The following is a 16,250-nucleotide window of genomic DNA, read 5'->3' as shown; positions in this document are numbered from 1 at the left end:
AATAATAAATCTCCTGGTATGGATGGAATTATATCTGAGATAAACAAATTGTTTTTCTACCTATTATCAAACTCTTCCATAATGCACTTGTTAAAATTCAAAATGCAGAAGTTATCCCTCCATCCTAGAGATGCTGTCTAATTATTCCAATTTTGAAACAAAACAAAGATCCCCGATTGTGCTCTTCCTATAGACCCCTTTCTATTTTAAGCAACAATTATAAAATGTCCATGTCAATCTTTAAAAATAGACTAAAGGAACCCTTAATGCAGTTAATAAATTCAGATCATACTGCTTTATACATGCAAGACAAACCCATGACACCATTAGAATAATCTTATCTCTACTAGACATCCTAAATAATAGAGATGAAGAAGCTTTATTTGTGAGGTTAGATATTGAAAAGCCTTTGATACATTACACAGAAGTTATCTATTTAAAGTTTTACAGATGTTTAATTTTCCTAAAGAATTTACTTCCCTTTAAAATATATATGCAGTAACAATAGAGCCTGTGTTAAATGAGGCCCATTTACATCTGAACCAGTTATTCCAACCAAAGGAACTAAGTAAGGTTGCTTGCTATCCCCAACACTATTTGTTTTAGTTATTGAATTATTAGCAGTCTCCATAAAAATAATAAAAACATAAAGATATAGAAATATCAAACACTTATAACTCTAAGTTGATGTTATTAGCTAATGATAATCTACTAACCCTTCCTAGTAAACTATCAACATTAAAATAAGTTGAACTTGTCATTAACAAATTCCAGTCATGTTCAGGACTAAAATTTAACAGTGCAAAATCAAAACACTTGTTCCTAAACAGAAAAACACTTTGCAAATATATATTAGTAATATTATTTGAGAAAATATTTTAACACTGCGATACTTAGGTGTTAATATAGTGGACAATTGAGAAAACCAAAGCGACAACTGTAAACCAATTGTGGAAACTATTACTAATTTGATTTTTAAATGGAATAATAAGATAGACTGCAATTAATAAAAATATTTTTATTTCTTAAGACATTATATGTTATACAAGCTTTAACTTTAACCCCTGACAGATCTCACATAAAGAAATCAATATTGTTTTATTAAAATTTCTCTGGTTTCCTTGGAGCCCTACAACTTCATATTAAGCCTTGTAATTCAGAAATAATTAACTTTTCTGACTTAAATACTTATATAAAATCAGTGATTATTGAAACTATCCTTAATTGGAAAAATCTAAATTATAAATCCAAATGTTAAGTCTACTTTTATCTCACTTTTCTGATAAAAAAAATGAAAATTAATTTAACTAATAACACTACAAACGGTAATTTTTCTGGCGTTATGTATGTAATTATATACAGTATAATATAGCTTCACCTACTGAATCTAACTACATTAATCATTTTTAAAAGGTTTTAAAACCACCATCATAAGGAATATTGATTTGAAACTTTGGTTTGATCTAATTACTCCTATAAAAATAACCAAGGTTTCTTTTTTTGACAATAATAGTTATACTAGAGTTAACATTTGGGAATTAAAGAATTTCATACATTGGCAACAATGGTTCAAATAATTAAGAATTAAAGATGTTCACTCTCTTATACATGAATACAATCTACATGCACAAGCATGGGTTTATTGACATAATTTATTAACATATACATGACAGAAAAGTGTAGTATTATCTCAGTCGCAAATTATATATAATTAAGTATTGAAAATACAATTTCCTATCTATATAGGATACTTATACTATACAACATTAATATCAACAATAAATTTTGGAAACACATTACTATTGGTCATGAATCAAATTTAACTTCAGAGAATAAAATTCACTTATTGCATTCAATAAAACATAATGCATGGTCTTAATACTGGAAAATTTTTACTTCAAAATTTTTATATAGATATTTTCCAACTCACCAGAAGAATGGTTAAATTAAATAACAATATGACCACTAATTACTGGAAATGTCTGAAAACCTGTAATGCAGATTGGTGTCATATTGTCTTTAACTATCCTCTTATTAAACCTTTCTGGAAAAAAGACGAAGATATTTTAAGAACATTGTGGTATGATACCTTTTCAATGTCTAAAATCTTTATATTATTTAATATAATTGAACGAATTAAAATGCAACATGAAAAAAAATATCTATTTTGGATTATTATAGCGGTGGCAAGAAAAACACTGGGACTGGAAGAATCTATCTGTATCTCAGATTTAAGAATTGTTATCCTCATTAAAGAAAACCGTCTACAAGGAACTTAGAATTAAAGAGATTCGAATCTTTCCTAGGTCTATCAACAAAAATCCATTGACTAAAGGACTTACTCTTCTTGATTTATTTCAAAATATAACTGACTCCAATCTAGTTTAACTACAACTTTTATGTGATATTTGCTCTGAGTTCCATTGTACTGTTTAGCAAGAAAGTTTAGCTAATGTCTTAGTTTATTTTACATTTGTTATACATAAAGACTAATCAGGCAATACCACCAAAGAGAAAGAAACAGGAACTAGATGCACTCGAGTTTATTCTGGTACCTCGGCTTACACAGCCTTCAAAGGAATAACCTTCCACAGCAAATGCATCTATTTTATATACAAAATTCCTTAATTAATTAATTGAATAATTGTGCAATTACAACATTCACATTATTTTAGAAAAAGGGACCATACATTTAAATGCTGATATATGGACAAAAGGGAATGTTAATACTGAGACAAAGTATATAATACACAAAAACACAGTTCTTTTTTAAAAAAATATATACTAATGCCTCAAAATTCAAACAGTCAAGTTCATTTCCAAATTTAAGCCTTTTGGTTTTAAGGTACCAAAATTTAAAATGAACATACTTTCCAATTTTAACAATTTATGTAAAAAATTCCCAGTATTATAAGTATCAGGTCTGGCCAATGCACAGAAAAACAACGTATCCAATTCACCATTGTGTGTATTATTGAATGGTAGTTGCATAAATGGCATAAAATATCAGGCTTTGGAAAATTTCAATTGTAAATCTTGTGGGGTTGTTTATTTAATTGGTTGTGGGTGCAATCCACCTAAATATTATATAGGACAAACTAAACGTCAGTTAAAGCTTAGGATTATGGAACACATGGGTGATATTAGAAATGGCAGGATGGAAAGCCCAGTTTCTGAGCATTTCAATAATACACACAATGGTGAATTGGATACGTTGTTTTTCTGTGCATTGGCCAGACCTGATACTTATAATACTGGGAATTTTTTACATAAATTGTTAAAATTGGAAAGTATGTTCATTTTAAATTTTGGTACCTTAAAACCAAAAGGCTTAAATTTGGAAATGAACTTGACTGTTTGAATTTTGAGGCATTAGTATATATTTTTTAAAAAAGAACTGTGTTTTTGTGTATTATATACTTTGTCTCAGTATTAACATTCCCTTTTGTCCATATATCAGCATTTAAATGTATGGTCCCTTTTTCTAAAATAATGTGAATGTTGTAATTGCACAATTATTCAATTAATTAATTAAGGAATTTTGTATATAAAATAGATGCATTTGCTGTGGAAGGTTATTCCTTTGAAGGCTGTGTAAGCCGAGGTACCAGAATAAACTCGAGTGCATCTAGTTCCTGTTTCTTTCTCTTTGGTGGTTTTGTTTCAGCAGCAATTGGTTTTCTTTACTAATCAGGCAATATTGTACATAGTGTATATGGTTATAACATTTTCTTCTTACAAAATTTACATTATATTTAAAATATGATTTTTATTGCATGTTTTATGATTTTCAAATAAAAGAAAAATTGCAAACAGATGTTAATCAGAACACTGATATTTTATTGTTACAGAAACACTGGCTTAGAGATAGCTGTTGGTGAAACAAGGATTATTTCAAGTGTAGTGCTCTCAGCTGAAGATAAAGACACCCCAAGGGACCAGATTAATTATTTCTTTGAGGTGGTTCCACATCAAGGAGAACTTCAGATCAAGGTCAGTTAATAATTTGTAATACATATCTCTGAAAAGATGGATGTGAGTAAAATACAAAACAACTACTCACTGTACATTCATATATCTTTTTCTGTATTTCATTTTATTTTAATGGTCCATTTGTTTTTATTCGGTGATCATGCGACTTAAGTTGTTAACGTTGTTTTATATATAAATACTTACCATCAAAATTGCAGTGCTCTTTTTTTAACTCTTTTTTTTTTTTAGTTAAGGCAAATTTTCACAACCAGACACCTTTGTGAGTGCACACACACACCTAGGGACACATCAATTCATATAGATGGAGTCACTTACTGTAGTTGGATGGGTTATCAGTGTATGTGATTGGGTTGAGTCATGATGTCATACCTTTACATATATGTTCAAACATTTCCCATTTTTTTATCACTCCATGGACTGACATACTGACATCTAGAAGAAAAAAACTGTCTGTTATCTCAGTGCAGTGCTTGCATTCTCTGAATCAAAATGGCTGCTTGAAATATTTTTATATCAGCAGTATCATTGCTTCTGAGCTTTACTATTTTTTGCTGTCTATAGTCATTGTAACTATGGGCCGAAGATGGCCAGACAGGTACCTAGTCTACATCTTTTCTCTAACAGTTTTAGAAGAGGTTTGAATTGCCAGAAAAAAAAGGTAATCTTGCAATAATTATGCTGGTTTTGGGTCAACTTCATCTTCTTCTCAAATGAGTCAAAAAAGAAAAAAAATGGGACTGGTCACTGTTAAAGGTCTACATTAATCATTATAATATTAATTTTAAAGCAAAATATGAATAATTCTACTTTCAAGTCCAAAGAGTTTTCTCAACTGGAATAACAAATACCCTTGTAAAAGATGAATAGTCATTTAGAGCCTTTTTCTCTAACTCTATCATTAGACACAGTGTGTAATGTAATGCAGGCTGTTTATCTCCATTGCCATAGTACTGATACTACTGAACCATTTCCCTCTTGTAGCCGCAGAGATGCTGTCCAAGGCTGCAGCTTCACCTGTACATACCTCTGTGAAAATATCCATGTTTTTTTATATTATTTTTTATTAAAAACAATTCATCGTGTCATATAATCCATAAGCGTATATTAACTGGTCAATATTAGTATCAGGTAACTGAGGAGCACATTAAAGACTATACCCAGAATGCATCATTTCAATACAAATTCTAGTAAGTCAGAGCCTAATGAAGATGCCATCTATCCTTCAATGGATTTGATTGATTTCTGAAAAGCTGTCTCCCCAGTCCTTCCACCTGCTTAACAGAAATCAGTCAAACCCCTTGTATAACACTAGGCATTATGCAGTGAACTAAAGCCCTGACTTCTTAAATATGGCTAAGACCCATCTGTGCAAAAAAATCCCCTTTCATGCTAAAGCAAAATCCTCCCAACTCCTCTTCTTCCACTCTTCTCTCCAAGTCATGGTGATTGCTTAGTTCAGAGCCAAACTCCGCGAGAAATACTCAGTCCAGATTCGCTCAACAGGTTAATTTGCTTTCTGTTTCTTAATGAACACATTCAACCAGTGTCTGCTGTGTACAAAGTTGAGACTTTCCTCAATCAGTTCTCAGCTTTTAAAGTTTTCCTCTGAGCTTGTAACTCCTGAATAAACAGAAACTAGGAGCTCTGTCCTTATCTCCTCCCCAGTGACCTCCGTCCCTTTCAACTGCTGTCCTTAACTTGAGCTGATACAATTGCTAGTAGCACTCCTTTTCCCCTTATTGACAAGTTCTGGGGTAGTCCTCCTATGTATAACCCATATACAGACGGACTAAGAATTAATTGGCTTCTTATGAGAAACCTCTTCCAATTACTTCTAAACTTCATTCTACAGTGGGCTTATCACTTTACATGCCCAGAGTATATAAATGTCACTGATCTTCTGTCATCTAGATTATGTAGACTTCTGTACTGCCTTAGATCTAGCCCCTATCAGCTTAACATAGGTGTCCACCCTCTACCCTTCAAGCTAAACCATTTTTCAAGTGAAGCACATCTCTTCTTCCTATCACTATGACTCACTTCCACTTTTCCTCTCTATGTTTGTATCTTTTCTGACCTAATGTAATTCTGCAATTCCATGTGTTACCTCATCTCCAACACCTGTTGAAATGTCACCTTTCTCTGCTTTAAAGAAACCAGTAGGTGAAGTTTCTTTGTGGTCATTATGCTTTCCCAGAAAATTTATTTATTTATTTATTTATTTATGTATTTATGTGTGTATATGTGTGTATGTATTTATTTATTTTTGGGTCTGACTTTATTTGTCTTTGTTGACCACGAAAGTTAGACTGGGGAAAGCTTATTTTTAGTGGAGGCCTAGGCAAAAAAGTTCTAGGAGATATATCTAAGATACTCATGACAAAATATTGCACAGATAATTCTTAACACATCTATATACAAATGGGTTATTGTTCATTAATGATCCTATATAAAGATGAAACAGATATTTTTTCCTTTGGTAACATTATACATGATATTAAAAATCTAAGTATAAAACACTTTGCATGCTAACAGTTCATGTGCAATTTATGTGACAAGCAGACATTAGGCATGACTTATAAGACTTTGGTAAGATGAGCTGCAGGATAGATGGTAGGAATAAATAAAATTGTGGTAAGGAGCGTGTAACATTTGTCAGTAGGTAGATAACAGTTAAAGCTAGAAGAGGGAGAGACGCAGCATATAGCTGATGAGTCAAGGACAGTGGTGCTAAGATGACTGTGTTATGTACTGACATAGAACCTGGTTATTAGAGAGTGGTGGACAGCAAAGGAAATGGATAAAGTGCAAATGTCATGAAATATAAAGTAGGAATTAAGATAGGAAGGTAACTGATGAAGAATGGTAGAAAGGTTTGTTGTGTAGAAATTAAAAGATGGTATAAAGGGATATGAGGTACATGCTGACAAAAAAAACTCAGGTGAGGAGCATGTGCATGACCACTTATGGTTTATGTGTTTCTTTATTAAGGGCTTGAAAGCAGAAAGTTACATGGTCTGTTTTAGGTAAGTTGGAATAGTGTTTGATAAGTAAGACTGTGTTATGATTATTGGTTGAGCAAAGGTCTCTACCTGGAAAGTAGTGCTGCACAGTATCTTTTAGTTCATAGGTTCATAGGTTCATACTAGGCTATCTGCCCTAGGGCATTTATAAGCCTAGCCAGAGTATGTTTGGCTTTCGCCACCCATTTTAAATTAATTTTGCTATGCCCTTTTTCGAGGTTAGTATACTGTGCCTCTGTCTAACAGTGACACAGAAGTGATACCCGGGGTAAACCTACGATCCCTCATCCACTCATCAAGATTCCTCTTGAAGAGAGTCAATGAGGGACTCTGCCTAACCTGGACTGGGATTTTATTCCAGAGTGAAGGGAGCCTCTGGGTTATGAATCTGTCCCTCCAGCATGTTCTATTTATTTCAGTGCTGAGGTTCAAGTCTCTCGAGCGTGAGCTCGATGGGATTTGGATTTTCTGAGGTGCAGCATGTCCATTAATTCCGGGTTGGACATGGCTTTATACATCAGGCACAGATCGCCTCTGAGCAGGCGGTATGCCACTGAGTAGAGTTGGAGTTTCTTTAACTGGGCAGCATATGGCATCTGTTTGAGCCCTTTGATCCTCTTGGTGAGGTACTTTTGGGGTCTTTCCAGTTGCTGCAGGTGTCTGGTAAGGTAAATCCCAAAAGGGGCATTGTACTCAATTATGGGCCTGATGAGGGATGAGTAAAGAGGCACGATGACCTCCCCTGATCTAGATGTGAATCCCTTCATGATTAGGTGAGCTATATAAAATGTTTTTCTAACCACTTTGGCCACGTGGTTGTCAAATGAGAGATTGCTATCAACTTGGGTCCCCAGGTCCCTAATTACTTCTTCTGTACTTAATGGATTACGACCTATGTGGTAATTTGTGAGCACTTTGTTTTTGCCAAAGGGGATGACTATACACTTTTTGGCGTTTAGCTTGAGGCCATGGCTCTGGCACCAGTTGTCTGTTTCTATGAGGCCCTTTTGGAGGATGCTTGTGTCAGCTGGAGAGTCGATTATAGCGCCCAGTTTGCAGTCATCTGCGAACTTGGTCAGCCACAGTCCTTCAGTGTTGGCCTGTACCTCCGAGAAATATATACCGAACAGGAGAGGTCCCAGGACTGAGCCTTGTGGGACGCCACTTGTAACTGGTTTGGAGTCTGACATGGCTCCAGCAATTCTAACCATGTGGGTTCTGTCCTTGAGCCAGTTTGCAACCCATCTAGTGACATAGGGTTTATATTTAAGCTGGTGAGCTTATCTATAATGCCCGAGTGGGGTATTGTATCGAAGGCTTTTGTGAGGTCCAGGTAGGCTGTGTGGACCACCTTTCCCTCGTCAATGGCCTTGGTGACTGTTTCAAAGAAATTGACCAGGTTTAAGAGGCAGGATCTGCCCTTAACAAAGCCGAACTGGGTAGGATCCAGTGTCTGTAGGTCCCCAGTATCTTTTTCTATGAGGTCCATGATGATCCTTTCCATAGCTTTGCAGACCAAGCTTGTCAGGCTTATGGGGCGATAGTTTCCAGGATCCATTGAGGCACCACCTTTGTGGAGAGGGACCACTGTTGCTGTACGCCACTCTTTGGGTACATATCCTGTGGTAAGGCTGAGATTGAACAGTAGTTTTATGTTTGGGTTTAGCTCTTCTTGGAGTTCATGTAGGACGCAGCCCGGGACACTGTCTGGTCCCATTGATGCTGTGTTTTTTGCTTTGGAGAGGGCGGCTCTTACCTGAGCATCTGAGATGTCAGGGGCAGCACTCTGCTGGGATAGATATTTGCCCTTTTGGTGGGAATTTTGCTGAACCTGTCAGCTAGGATGTTGGCAATGTCTGTGGGTTCGGTGTGTATTTTTTGTCATTTTGGACTAATTCTGAGCATATCTGGGAATTCCCACCCAGGTTCCTAACATAACTAAAGAAAGCCTTGTGATTATCCTTAGTGTCCTGTGCAATTTTTCTCTCGAAGCTGGCCTTAGAAGATTTTATGAGTGCCCGTAGTTTTTTGCTAACACTGATCAGAGATGCCTTCCCTTTTTGGGATTTTGCTCTATCATGTAGTAGTTTCCTCCTTCTATTGTATAGTTTGTTTATGGCTGGGGTCCACCAGACAGGACGTCTGCCTTTGAAGGATTGGGTCTTGGTTTTATTTGGGATTGCATGATCCATGCATTCCTGAAGGTGTTCATAGAATGCGCTTATAAAGGATTCTGCGGTCTGGGCCGTATTTTCCACAGGCCCGGGGGCTTTGAAGGATTCCACCTCGGTTTTGAGGAGTGTGAAATTTGCTTTAGAGAAGTTTTTCACTGTGGTTTTCTGGGCAGGGGGTGGAGTCGGGATGTGAATATCCAGTGAGATTAGTTTATGGTCTGATCTTACCAGTGAGGGATACACTTCTGGTCTGGAGCATAGAGTCCCCATGTTGGTGATGATCAGGTCCAGTATGTTTTCCCTCTTGTGGGAGTGGTAACAAGTTGTTCCATAGCATTTGAGTTTATAAATTCTAGGAACCTTTGAGCTAGGATGTTGGAGCTAGAGTAATGCTCCCAGTCTATGTTTGGGTAGTTGAAGTCGCCCAATATAATGGTGTTTGGAGAGACCTTCATATTTTCCAGTGTTCTCAGGAAGGCTGAGTGGGGTTCCTGAGTTTGGGAGGGTGGTCTGTAGCAGGCTATAAACTGGAAGGCAGTTTTACCCACTGTTAGTTGCACATGGATAGTCTCTGATGCTTCGTGCTGTGCCACCAACCTGGAGGTGTGGGTATCTTTGACGAATATTGATACTCCCCCTCCTTTTCTGGTTCGGTCCAAGTTTTGTGGCCGAAAAGCATGGTATGAGGTATAACCTGGTAGTGCTGGGGTGCTCTCAGGAGCCTTGAACCTGGTTTCTGTTACTGCACAGATATTGATGTTCTCCATGCTAAGGAGAGTTTCAAGTGCATGCATCTTGAGGTTTAGACTTCTGGCATTGAGTAGCATTACTCTTAGTTTCTTATCCCTTGTGATACCTATGGAGGTGGGTTTGTCTTTTGAGCCTTGCCTAAAAAAGGCACTATGGGGGTAGCAAGAGCATTTGCCAATATCCGAAAGCCCAGGGGTGACAGGTGCAAGCTGTCCCTAGCGAAGCATCGTGGCCTGTCGAGCATGTCATCCCAGGCTGACAGGCATTGGATCCCCTTTGAATGACACCAATACTTAAGCCAGTTGTTGAAATTGATCATCTTGTCTTCATATTGTGGCATCATTCTTGGTGAGGGTAAGATGCTACTCAAGGTCAGGGTCATACCGGCCTGGGCCACATGCCCAGAGAGGATATAGTGCAAATGTCATGAAATATAAAGTAGGGATTAAGACAGGAAGGTAACTGATGAAGAATGGTAGAAAGGTTTGTGTTGGCTAAAATATGCAAATCTTCTTTGAAATCCTAAAAAATAAATGTAAATCCCTTTACGGCCACGATGCTTCGCTAGGGACGGCTTGCTGACAGGTTCAGCGCAAACTTCTCCCCCCCTCCCCACCAAAAGGGCAAATATCTATCCCAGCAGAGTGCTGCCCCCCTGACATCTCAGATGCTCAGGTAAGAGCCGCCCTCTCCAAAGCAAAAAACACAGCAGTGCTGGGCATTTTTCTGGTGCATGTGTAAGATCGTGTGCAACAATAAATTGTGTATTTTAAATAGTTGGGTAGCTCAAGTCAGTTTACTTATGTCAGGGCTCCGGAATATATATATATATATATATATATATATATATATATATATGTGGAGCTCTGCAGTGAAGAGTTCTGTACATAAGGTTGGCAGTAAATTTGGCAACTATATTGTAACAGGTAGAGATCTTATCTTTAAGTGTAATATTTAAGTTTGTAACAGTAGGTGAAGCATATATTAAGGATGGAAAAAGGTAGGTTGATACAAGCATTTGTCTAGCATTGTCTGTTTAGTAGTGTTTGGTTCTACAAAAACAGACTGGTTTCTAGTGTGTTTTTTAATGACTTGCAATACATGTTTGTCAAATCTAAGTTTATTATGAATTAGTATACCTAGAAATTTTGTCAGGGTTATGATTTCACTTTTTATATTGCTGGATGAGGTTATGTTGAAAGATTGTGTTTCATTGTGTTATTGTTTGGGAGTGAAGAGCTTACGTTTATTTTTTAGGATTTCAAAGAAGATTTGCATATTTTAGCCAAGTTTTAATCTTAGTGAAATAACTTTGGGTGATGTCCTGAAGTGTTGGCAGGGATGGGGGCTGTACATATAAGGGTTGAAACAGCAACATATCGAGCTATGCTGGCAATGTGAGTGGCAGTATGTAGTTCATTTAAAAAAATGTTGAATAAGAGGGGACATCGGTCTTTGTGGGAAGCCGACAGTGATTTTTAGGTAGGAAGAGAGATTTTGTTACAATTTAACTGTTTGCTGCCGGTCTGTCAGATAGTTGTGGAACCATGAGAGAGAAGGCTTGGTGAGGCTGAAGGAAGAAAATGAAGTAAGATTTTGATGGGATACAGTGTCAAAATGTCTGCCTCCTTCCCATCTGCCTAATGGGGAAGGAGCATGCACACTAATACTTAAAACACCAATACCCTTCTTGCATTGTACTACCAGTGATCCTCTGTTCCATCTCAAAAGCTTAGCTAAGCTAGGGTGTATGACAGCCACTGCCTTCTACCTTTCTTTCCCTGTACTGCATCCCAATGAACTAGTGATCCACCCATCCACATCCAATTGCATACTCTCCATTCTGAGGCTATTGGCATATTTTGAGTATGTGAAATGTCAGTTAGAAACTCATCATCTTAATGGTATTTACCTTAAACTAAAACTGGACTCGTTATCCCAATTCCTTTGTATAGTAGCTGTTGTAATTTCATCTGTAGCTGCATTAAATTTCTAGCTATTCTTTCCACATTGTAATAAATCAGTTGTAATAAATCAGTTACTAGAGGCTGCCAGGTTCATTGACACACAATTCTTTCTCAAGTTCTATTGCCAGATGCCCCTTACAACACCAAATAGTACAGGATAGATAAGGCATTTTCTGTCTCTCTGCTAAGACAGACTAACTGAGCTAACAGAACAGGACTAAGGAAGCTAAGAAGACTGACTGTCTGTCAAAATAAGTAAAAGCATTCTTATAATTATGCATTAAAGCTAACCTACTTATGATGTTACTACACTTATTCAAATTTATTTATTAATGAAGTATTTACCTCATATCAAAATGGAGTGCCCCAAGTAGGGACTGCATTCTTCTCACTTATCCTATGCTCGGTGTTTAGAAAAATCTTGTGTCAACCTTGATCTTAAAAGCAGTTAGAGAAACAGATGCTTATAATCTGTTCAACTATCTAACACATTCCACCTAAAATATGTAAGTTGTCAAATGTTTAGGCAATGGTTAGTTAGAAACAGTCACACTGAATTTGCTACTAGCAAAATATAAGAAAAGTACATTTGATTCAAACAACCTTATCAGAGTCTTATAGACAGTATCTTAAGTACCAAAATATGTATTTTTATATTTCAAGGGTGCACTTGTCAAATATCAAATATTAATTCTGTGTATAAACCTTTCTTTTACTCGTTTGCTTGACTGTACATGATAACATAGTACTTGTTCTTTAAGCAAATCTTGTAAACAAAAGTTTTAATAACTTACAATAAATGCCTTTTGGATGCTAAATAAAAATAGTGACAGAATATCTTCTGGTTAATGGATCCAAATCCAGTTGCTATTTTCTACCAATGCACGTGCGCACAGACACATACACACACACTCACACACACACACACACACACACACACACACACACACACACACACACACACACACACACGTATACACTTAAATACAGCTACTTGTTATCAAAAGTATTAATTCATAATTTTTTTTAAGTAACTCCATAGCTATATTTTCAAACTCTGATGATTAACCGTAGGCCAGAAAATAAAGAAGGAAAATGTAATATCTTTTCATAATAAGCCAAAAGCTTCCAGTCATACAAAAAACACATAAATAAATAAATAATAAAACAACAGATACAAAACACATATGAGGTGTATTAAAATCATTTATTTTCAACCCACTTGTTTCATTTTTCATATCTTTTCATACTTAGACCCATATTTTCAATATACTAGATTTTATTTATGCGCCTGTGCTCTTAAACAACTGCAGTGTCAGTAAATCATAAAATCTTGGACACATGTAATCAGTTGAGTGACATGCATGTCATTTTCCATTAGCAATGCACTCATTTTCCTATTTGTAATGTCTATAATCACATTTTCCTTTTGTTAACCTTTATTTACTCTAACTTTCTCCTCTTGTCTTTTAACTACTAACTTTTCTTGTTACATTGCCTGAGTGAGTTCCACTTACCAGTATCAAATGCCTTTCAAATGTAAAAAGAGTATAATGCCAGACATTTGCCTGTACTCTGCCTGCATCTTTCTCAGAAAGTCCACCAAAACCCATCATTTACCTATGGCTTGGTGACCTTTGAAAATCTCAACCTGCTTATGTCTTTGTAGAATGCCATCCAGCTTAGTAGCTATCACTTACACTAGAACATTTATAACAGTTGTCCATTTATCAATGTCTTTCTATTATTATTGTTAAATAGGAAAGGGACTTTGATACGGGTATGCCTTTTCTGTATAGCACACAGAGCATCATGGAGAATGAATCATAGGAATCACAGGAAGTTCAAGACTACTGAGTCATGTGACCATTGTGGCTTGCCACTTCCCACCATAGACTATGCCTCTTCTGTCAAGGAAGGCTAAATACCCAGTCAGATGACTAACAGATCAGGAGTTAACTAATCAGCAAGGCAATGTCAGAATGGAAGAACTAAGAAAAAGTATCTGCAGCTTTATTAAGTTTGATTTATTAAGTGAAGGAACTATAGAAACATTTATATATAAAATATATAAAAAGAAAAGAAACTGCACTGTATAGAGCAGTTCTGACCTGGGAAAATGGTGAAGAATGATGATGGAGAGGTCAAAACTAAAAAGCCACTAAGATAAGGGCCAATCATTAGTGCAAAGGATGCCTTACAGAAAACAAAGCCCAGTGGGGTTGGAGGGACAGACATATTTGAGGTGGACCATGACTCTTCAGGCAAAAGTAACTAAATGAATGGCAAAAAGGAACTCACCAGAGGTCCAGTGCTAGTACTGAAGCAAACATCCTTATTTACAGTAAAGAAAATACTTGGAGGCAGAATGTTTACCTAAGTTGAGAGAAAATGAAACACCTGCAGTAGTTCAGTGAAGGAGGGGAAACAACAGTGGTCCAAATTTATACAAGTGATAGCTGCAAAATGAAAATCAAAGAAAATGTGAGAGATGAGTAAAGAAAGGTGGTACCCAAAATAACAAATGCAGAAAGAATCAGGATCTACAGTTTAAATTAACTAAAAACTAAAAAAGTAAAATAAATGAAAACAACACTTGGAATCTAGAGATGGAGACTACAGGAAGGATTTGTGGGAGGGAGTTAGCCAGTAAGAGATCAAAATGTAAGAAGATGACAGTCAAGCAAATGGGACAGAGAAATGCAATATCCAGATGTAGGAAACTTGAGGGGTACTTAGTATGGACTAGCAAACATTGCTGGAGAAAAAATGGAATACATCTGAAGAGAGTGTATGTGGGGGGAAAAGAGGAGGGGGGCTCGAGAGACCATTCAAGATGTGACAGTAACTCTCTAAGGTAGTTATGAAGACAGGGGATTTTTTAAAGAACAGTGTATGAAGGTACTATCAAACATAGCTCATGTTAGGTATATGATGGTGAATAAGAGATAGGCATATAGTTAGTGAGTAAATGTGTGTGGTAGGGAAAAGAAACAGTTGAAAAGACAAAGGTCCACTTACAGGCTAAAGGGTGGCAAGGAAGTACTCCAACTAGGGAGTGGAAAAGAGTGTCTCCACAAAAAAATAAAAAAATAAAAATCTAAGAAAAGAAAAGGCACCTTATTGACAGAAAAGGGGATAGGAATGGTATATATATATATATTCACTATTACAACTGGTCCCCAGTCAGAACCAAAATGTGGAATCCTGTGCTGTTTAAAGGGAGTAAGCTGGGGTTAAAAAACAGTTTATAGAGTGAAAAAGAGCTTAAACATTAAAAGTAGAAATAACAACAGTGGACAGAATAACCCATAAACTACTGGTGACAGAATGTAAGCAGAAACTGGGAGTTGGTATAAGGAGGCTCCGAAATATAAAAGTCCCATAATAAAAATGATGGTGTTCAAAAGTAGGGAACGTCAGAGAAGGAAGCTTAAAGAAAAAGAGAAGTGACCTACATGAAAATAAGTGCCTCTCCTGTAATGGTGAACTGGGATGTGGGAGAAGCATCCAAAACAAAGACCTGTGCTAAATAGATGTGTAAGGTGAAGTGTATCATACGCACACAGTTTTAATGTAACCAAGCATCTAGCTTGTTTTTTTTGCTAGAGTATCCAGAGAAAACCCGGAGTGACACAAAGATAGCAATCATACTCAAAAAAGAGTGATTTGATATCAGGACTGTACCGCAACTCAAAAATCAAAACAAAAAAAAGAAAAAACAGAAATGTGTGTGGCCTACAGTAACACAAACAAGACAAGGTGAGATTTATAGAGAGCCCCAGTAGAAAGTATGAGTATTAGTTGGGGACACGCATAGACAGTAATCTAGCCTTTAGTCATCACATGCCCACAGTACTGAGGAAATCATTCTGTGTTGTGCAGCTTATAAACAAAGGCATGGCTTGTAGGTCCAAGGAGGTCAGCTCCACTGTATTCGGCATTCATCAGTACAATGTCTGTTTTGGTATGTACCTAATCAGGCACATCCTACAATTGGAATGTCCACAGAGATTCCTCACTAAAAGAATAGAGAGTGTAAGTTGCATCCCTGTATTCTGTCTCCTACAGGCTGTGGAGGGGACATCTATGCCTGTTATACAAAGCATTGTCAGACCTCATAGTGATGGGCCTTATGCATATCTGCAAACCAAACAGCACCAGAATTATCTGCTCTAAAGACTTAAACCTTGCCTGTGATTTAAATAGGACCTGCTGGAGAGACATGTATGTATCCCAGAGACTACCCCTTCTGTGGACAGGCTCCCCATCCATGAGTTCCTCCCTAACCCAATTCAAGTGTAACTTGGACAATTGGAAGGGGAACAGGAAATTCATCCCAG

The 16,250-nt window shown here is 36.6% G+C and overlaps 1 protein-coding gene across 1 annotated transcript in view; it reads left to right on the top strand.

Annotated features, from left to right (window-relative positions):
- The window catches only part of FREM1 (FRAS1 related extracellular matrix 1), a 1,066,140-nt gene that overhangs the window by 536,096 nt on the left and 513,794 nt on the right, over positions 1–16,250 (top strand). The window contains exon 23 of the mRNA XM_044060374.1: positions 3,852–3,997. Coding sequence (XP_043916309.1) covers positions 3,852–3,997 — 146 coding nt within the window. The remainder of the gene's footprint in view (positions 1–3,851; positions 3,998–16,250) is intronic.

This window comes from Protopterus annectens, chromosome 2.part0, assembly GCF_019279795.1.
Source record: "Protopterus annectens isolate FY-2018-M chromosome 2.part0, PAN1.0, whole genome shotgun sequence".
Taxonomy (NCBI): Eukaryota; Metazoa; Chordata; order Ceratodontiformes; family Protopteridae; genus Protopterus; species Protopterus annectens.
This window is presented reverse-complemented; position numbering and strand designations above follow the sequence as displayed.